Source organism: Cajanus cajan, chromosome 3 (genome assembly GCF_000230855.2).
Source record: "Cajanus cajan strain Asha chromosome 3, NIPB_CcT2T_4, whole genome shotgun sequence".
Lineage (NCBI taxonomy): Eukaryota > Viridiplantae > Streptophyta > Magnoliopsida > Fabales > Fabaceae > Cajanus > Cajanus cajan.
The window spans coordinates 23642453-23650630 of record NC_138519.1 but is presented as its reverse complement, the minus strand read 5'-3'; the positions used below and the strand labels follow the sequence as shown (position 1 = coordinate 23650630).

Sequence of the window (8178 nt, the reverse complement as noted above, 5' to 3'; positions counted from 1 at the left end):
TTTATTTATACTAAATATATGTGTCGTAATTATATATTTATAAAATTATTTTTAATATAATATATGCTATAAAATTATTAAATTTTAATTTTATTTTATTTCTTATTTTTTTATTTAAAAGTTTACATTTATTCAAATATTCACATATACATAAAAAAAATTATAAATAATTATTAAATAGATACTCATACTAAATCAGAAAGAGAGCTATTATCCATCCATCCTCTTCCAAACTCTGAGAAGTCATGGATGAATGAAATAATAATTGAGAAGATTTTCTTACATTTTCTCTTATCTCAAGTGATAAAGACCTAATTCGATCGATAGTTTTCTAACATGCGATCTCTATCAATTTTAATAATCATCAAGTAAAATATCAAGATTTTTGTCAAATTCAAAGGCAATTTGTCTAGGGGTGATTAAAAAAATAAAAAAATAATAATAAAAATTCTACCTGACCAAGCTCCGAAGAAACTGAACTTCAAAAGAGTTAGTCAGGGCACTTAAAGAATCTTGGATTAAATAACGTAAATTGTGGGTTAAAAATGAATATGTCGATCAAGTGCAAGGAAGGAAAATGAAATCCGCATGAACACGTATTCATCTGAAGAAAAATTTACATTTTATAAAATTCAATTTATTTGGTGCACTATTAAATTAGCTTCAGATTCCAAACAATGATAATGCCTACCTGCATGCCTCTTGTTCCAAGATTTGAATACTTTTTTTCACTGTTATATGATTTATTCTTCTAAGTTTTGGGTTAGAGAAGGTTTCGTAAACAAACAAGAAAGACATCCACCATTCATTGATTAGAAGAACTCACTGACTCGAATGTTACCAATGATCGGAAACGGATTAAGATAGTAGTCGATTTTGGTTACATAAATCAGTTTGAACCTAAATTCGACCGAAACTCACCGATGATTAGTCCTATTTAATATCATTGTAACATAAAACTATTGTGATCCAAAAAGAGAACTAAATTGAATCAATTAAAAGAAAGAAATCAAAATCAACTTTAAAATAAAATTTAGGACTTAATTATATTTTTAATTTCTTAAATTTATGATAAATTTATTTTAAAGTCCTTAAATTTAAAATTGATCTTTTTAATTTAAAAAATTTTAATAAATCTTTTTTGTCTTCAAATTACTAGTAAAATATCTGACAGTAACAGATTAAAATAATTATATAATATCAACTAAATTTAATGATGTTTTTTTACAAATAATGATACTAGAACCATATTGGGTGTAATAATATTTAACAAATTCACTAACAATATTTAAACATAAAGACTAAAAAAATTACAATATTAAAAAGATTAATTTTAAATTTAAAGTTCAAAACAAATATATCTCATTTAAAAGACAAAAAAATATAAATTACACATGAAATGAATTATCACTTCTGAACTGCCATTTCTTTGCCGGTCAAAGAACTGCCTTCGTTAAGATAATGTTATTTTTTTGTCAATAGGTCTTATTATGAGTGCGATCAATGTTTGACAATGCACACTTTCGTATTAATTATAACTATGATGCATATTTCCTTCAACATCAGCTTAAATTCTCAAATCTATAAAGTCTTTCAAGTTTTGTTGGGTTCACATGTAAAACCTCGAATCTCAAACATCCGATAAGGAAGCGATGTTAGGTAATTTACATCATGTCAAATTAAAAACTACTAGTCATCTTAAAAAACTAATAATTCAAAAACCTATTGATCCATTTCAAAAGAGCCCAATTTCATGGGGCATGTGTTGACATTGACTAAGCAATGTAGTTCAAGTTCCTCAACTCAATTTGCAAAGATATTTATTTTCAACTTTGCTGATTAAAAATCAGGAATGCATGTCAATAAAATTAAAATTTTATATTATGCAGCCGGTTTCAAGGGGTGCCAAAGTAGACCCTTTTATGTATTGAACTATTAAAAAATAAAAAATTGTGAACCTTTATCACTGTCTAATAATTGATAAAAATATTAGACTCTAAAATTTCTTATGTTCAATTTTAGTCTCTAAAAATTGTTCTATTTATTATCCTTTTAATTTAAAAATACACTTGTGGTGGTCCTCAGTGGTTTAAATTGCACCTTACAACCATTTTTTTTATATTTTAAATAGCACTATCTAAACTACTATGAGAACTAAGTGGTGTATTTTCAAATTACAACCAAAATAATTCAAAAAAACTTTCAAGGAGCTAAAACAGAACTTAATTTTTTTTAAAAAAATTACATATATTTTTCCCTTTACAGAACTTAATGTAAAAAATACATTAAAAAAATTAAAAAACATGCTGCTAAAATTTTAACATTGACTTAGCATTGTTAAAGAACCTCAACTCAAGTTGCAAAAATATTATTTTTCAACTCATTCTAGTTCGAAACTTCAAAAACAAGCAAAGCATTTGCATTAAAACAAAAAGCAGGGAATCACAGGTATCTTCTAGGGTAGAGGACATATAAACCAAAATTCAAATCAAAACTGAGAATTCAATCTATAAATAAAACGAAACTCAACAACATTTATGTCTTATCCGCCACCATATAACCCCCCAGAGTGTCCAACCAAAGTAACAGCAAAACACAAAGAAAAGACTACAAGGACCGTATGAAGAACAACCTAAATTTACATCTTAAGGCATAAAAGTCAAATAGCCCTTCTAATTCAGGAAATTTAATTACCAAAGTTTTTTCCTGCTCCAGTCCAAATCAGAGAACCCAACATTGACAAAAAAAAAAGGACAGGGGAATGTCAGAAGGGTCCTTGGAAAACCTCACTTGCCACCCAAGGTTGGGAATTGACCAGGATCCTCAATTGATGGAGCTGGTACATTGCTTCCTGCATTTCCACTGTAACCTCCTCTAGAACCACGGCCACGTCCCCTACCACGCCCACCAGGGTTATAGTACCTTTCTCCTTCAGCGGGTTTCAGAAACTCATGGATGTTGACAGACTAAGATTATGAAGCCCAAAACAAGAAACAAAGTTAGGAGAAAAGGCAAAAAAATGAGAAATGAAATTAAGAGATTGCCCAATAGACCAAGACAAAAGATGACAATTCAATGATAAGAACCCTTCTAACATCACAATTTGAATTCTGATATTGTGTTCCTTTAATCAAGAACAAATACAAATACATCAAGACTAAAAACATAGTCCATGCGGACAATGGTCTCAAGGGAACCAATATCAGCATAAAACACATTTAGGTGAATAGCAAAACTAGAGAAGTGACTAGAAATTCTACGATTAACATAAGAACCAACTCCAGAGTGAAGTGTTTATAAAGGAATATGGCAAAAAAATTCTGCAGAACCTAATAAACAAAACAACACATTCATGCACTGACAGTGTAAACACTTCTTATGTTTTCCAATCAAAATTCACCATAAATAATAAAGTTATTGACTTCTATAAAAACTACCTAAGAGTCATGCATGCCATGTTTGGCATGATTGGTTGATAATGTAAAACAATTTTATACTGTAAGCAATTATGTAAATAAACAAAGCATAACTACAAAATAAAACATGGTGTGGTCACATCATTATAAACTTTGAATGTCAAATCAAAAGAACAATAGAAATATGATGTTAAATAATGGCATAAGAACCTCTTCACTGTAACTGACCAAAACTGCCACAATAATCACAAGGTAATTAGGATAGATCAAAAAGCTACATAAAGGCTGAGCAGCATGTCCATATCATACTGTACATAGAAACACTACAGATTGTTCAGTATAGAAAACCATAACAATTTTAATGTTCCTTAACAACTGCATCATGTTTTCATCACTTTCTGTCATCTGTTATCATCAAAAAAATACCATGGCACCTCCAAATGCCATAAATCACCCAAGTGTAAAAGTTATTAAACAAAATTGCTGTTCATTTGGCTACCTTTCAAAATATAGTTATTAGAGGCAGTTAATTTTGAATATAGAGGAGAAGAAATTGATGTCTTACTGAGCTTAATACAAAGAAATCAAAGACAAGAAATGCAACAAAGTCACACCTTCTTAGATTTCTCCTCCTTATCCAAAGCATCTTTGCGCTTATCCTTGTCAGATCCCTGGAAAGAAAATAAAGTGTCAAGCAATATCATTAGGAATCATTAATATAAAAATAATTATAAACAAAGGGAAAAAATGGGGCCAAAAATTCTCACCAATTTAATAAATATCTCATCATTGTCTTTCTTGTTTGACAGTGGCTGCATTGAAGCAAACTCCTTGATATCCACCTTTCTTGTCGCTTCAGTCTTAAGTGCCTGCAGAGCCTTCCTTCTCTCTTCCAGCACTTTCTCATATTCTTCCAGTGTCATCTCCTACCAGACAGTTTAAATTCAATTCAGCAATGGATGAACAGCCTAGAGAATATAAATTTAAAATATAACCAAAAACAAATTCCATGAGCAAGAATAAATGCAATTGAAATCCCAACATTTTCAAACTGCAAAACAAAGTTAGACTAAGACAAAAATTCATCATTAAGAGAAAAGACAGCTGAGAGTTTCTACTTTCCACCAAGTAAATAAAGCATCCTACAAAATCCAATTAGATGCACTTAACATACAACCAGAGCTTAATTTGAATTATCTATCATTCATCAATAAGATGCATGTCTTCTGTTTGTATCTTGAACATGATTCATGAATGAAGAAAATTTCAAAGATGCAGCAAAAGATTCAGACTAAATGCAGAAAGCTTTAATTGAACCCGCCATCCACCTTATCCTCAGGCTCCTTTTCTTCATTTTCATTAGCAGGACTGTCCTTGTTTCCTTCTGCTCCATCTTCCTCGCCTGCAGGCTTCTCATCACCCAAATTCTTTTCAGATTCATTAACCACTTCCTCAGTCACCCTAAGCACATTTAACATCAAAAGGAACATATAATCAATAATCACCAAATGAAACACAAGTGTCTTTTTTATGAAAAATGCTTACTCAGCAATATCATCAGACTGTGTACCCCAGTTCCCACGTCCAGCACCATCACGCTTGAATTCATTTCTGCAACAAGAACAGTTGATATCATTAGTTATAGAAACAGAAGTTGAAGAAAGAAATTATTAGTTAGTTGGTGATAATATTTACCCTCGTCCAGTCCCACTGTGACGTTCAAATGCTCTCCGTGGACGTCCATCTTCACCAACTTGACCATTGCTAAAGCCTCCACGGCGACCACCACCACGATAAGGCCCACGAGGTCCACCAGGTCCACCATAACCACGTCTTTCTGAGGGATTCCCAGAATCATCTCCTTCAAAAGCACCTTGGTTAGCAGGGGCCGATGAGTTCTCATCATTGGAATAATCACGGCCAAAGCCACCACTTCCACGACCACGTCCAAATCCGCGTCCACCTCCTCGGCCACCTCCACGGCCACCACGAGAAACATCACTTTTAGCCTCCCTCACTACCAACAGGATAAGAACAAAAAAAACATAAGAGAAAAGTAACACAAGGAATATCATCAAGGCAAATGGCCATTCAAGAATCAAGGTAGCATAAAAAAAATGTCAAAATAAACTCAACACACAAAAAATACAAATATACCAATACTAATTAAGTTATTATGGGGAAAAAACTTCATATTTCAATTTTTCTGATGCCCTACCACATTACAGACTAAAGAGGGGGTCAATAAAAAAAATAATTTAAGAGATGCATTTGAACAGATTTCTTACTGAAGCATCGCTTGTACTGCAACTTCTACCCAATTACAGTCTTCACGGCTTCAATAGGAAAACCCAACAAATCATACAATAAAATAATATATATATATATATATATATATATATATATATATTCTATCCCTTTCAACAAAAAAATCAACTTTACAAAAACCAAAGATTAAACCAATCGGGGACGTATTGCATGTAATAGACTCAGATAGCAACAAAAGCATGTCCAACCTCATATATTAACACACAACAAGATTCATATTCCCAATAATCTCAGCTAACAAAAAAAAAATATCCATCTAAACATTCATTATATCAAATAACTTTCTTCCCCACAAAATACCAAAAGCAAAAAGTTCCAAACGAACCACCAGAACCAAGGTAAGAAGTAACACCCAAAAATAACAAAAACCCAAAACCCACATCTTTCTAAAAACAACAAATCCCCACACTCCCATAAACCCCACCAACAAAAATTCACTTTTTTAACGACCCAAACAAGCACGCATCTAAAAAAAGCAAACTTTCAATTAAAAATGAAAACAGAACCAAATAACCAACCAGCCTGAGTGGGAGGAAGAGGCTTGGACGGCAACTGAGCCGGCTTGCTCGGCTGAGCCACCGCGCTGCCGCGAGCTCCGGGCTTGGCCTGCTCCTTCTTGGGCGGCGCCGCGGCGGCCTTGAGCTGCTCCGCCGCGATCAGCTGCGAGGGGTCCTCGGCATCGTCGCCCAACAAATCGAAAGGATTCGCAGTGGCCATTTTCCAAACGCAACCCTTCTTAGGAAAATCCGAAAACCGCTACTTTTTCTGAGCACCGCACAAAAGGCTTAACTGAAGGACGGTTCCATCGCTTGAGTCAGATCGGAAGAGAAGGGAAATGAGAAAAGGAAAAGAGGCGAAAGAGAGTGAAAAACCAAAAACCCTAGCCGCAGGGGAGAGAAAGAGAGGCGAGACTCACACTAACCTAATCTCTATGTCCTCAATTTATTTATGTTTCGGAACTTGGATCCTAGTGTTTTTTTCCTTCCAAAACCTCTCAATTTCTCACCCTTATATTCTTTATTTATTAGACTTTTTTTTTAATTTATTAAATAATAGAAAGAAAAAAGAGAAACATTTCGTAATACTATATATTTATTTAAAATATAAAAATAACAAATGTATTGTAAGACATATATCATAAATTTAATTTTCCTTAAATATGCTTTTAATTTTTATAAAATGAGTATTTTTTCATTTCAAATTTTGTAAAATACTTTTTTATTTTTTCTAAAATTTAAAATTAGTATTTTAATCTCTATTATTATATAAATTTTTAATTATATATTTATTAAAAAATTATTATTTTAAGTGATATTTATAATTATTTTTAATATTTTATTTTTTTTATAAATATTTAAAATATGTGTCATGTGTATATCTTAAAATGATTACTAAGAATTAAAAATAATAATTTTAAAAAAATTATAATGACTTAAACTTATCACGTATGTCGTATAGAATAAAATTTTAGTTATATTCTATTAGTTAAAATTCTATCTCTAAAATTAGTCATTTTTTATTTTATTTTTAATTGTTTATCTACTAGTATTTTAACATATATAATATATATATATATATATATATATATATATATATATGATAAGTATTTACTTAATTTAACTAAGACTTATAATAAATAAATACCTTTAAATATATAATTATATTTTAATTGCATTTATAATAAATACTTTATAAAAAAATATTTACAGCTACAGTATATAATTTATATTATAATATATATAAGGTTACTTTAAACTATTTATATTTTTAAAAATTTTAAATTTTATTTAAAATAAATATAATAAATATAAATTGTTAGAAATATGAGATTAGAGAAAACTTTTTAAAATATTTTAGTTAAAGATTTCTAAAATCGTTCTTGAAGTAAGATGGTTCATGGTTATTTTACTTCTAATTAATGTTTTAACATGTGTACTAGTTAACATACATTTTAATTTTTGCAATTAAAAATTATAATAAATAAATAATTTTAAATATATAAAATATATTATTATTAAAATTTAAAATAAATAAGTATATTTTATCATACATTAAGATTTATGATAAACAATTTATAATAAGATACAAGATTATTTTTTATAAAATATCAATAATTTATTTAAAAAATATTGAAGATTAATTTAAAAATAAAAAATTTATATATTAAAATACATAGGAGCTTAAGAAACAATTTTAAAAATATTTTCATAAAAAAAAATAGATAAAACATTCTTGTGCAAAATGTTTCTTATAAATAGTCTCATTAATATTAATATATTAATTGGAATTACGCAAATTACATAACAACACACGTTACATTAAAAGATGCAATTTTTAAAATTTTTAAAGATCAAACCGTAAAACAAAAAAAAAAGTAAATTTTAATATTTATTATTGAAATATGTGTAATTGAGTTCCATTTGATGGTACATGA

The 8178-nt window shown here is 29.7% G+C and overlaps 1 protein-coding gene across 1 annotated transcript; it reads right to left on the bottom strand.

Annotated features, from left to right (window-relative positions):
- Nucleotides 1-2482: 2482 nt before the first annotated feature.
- On the bottom strand, nt 2483-6711 carry LOC109788460 (RGG repeats nuclear RNA binding protein A). The gene is made up of 7 exons (XM_020347190.3): nt 6263-6711; nt 5112-5433; nt 4962-5027; nt 4745-4877; nt 4184-4342; nt 4031-4087; nt 2483-2966 (listed from the first exon to the last, which is right to left on the bottom strand). The coding sequence occupies exons 1-7, from the start codon at nt 6459-6461 to the stop codon at nt 2787-2789; spliced, it is 1116 nt and encodes a 371-aa protein (XP_020202779.2). The 5' UTR covers nt 6462-6711; the 3' UTR covers nt 2483-2786.
- Between the last annotated feature and the right edge of the window lie 1467 nt (nt 6712-8178).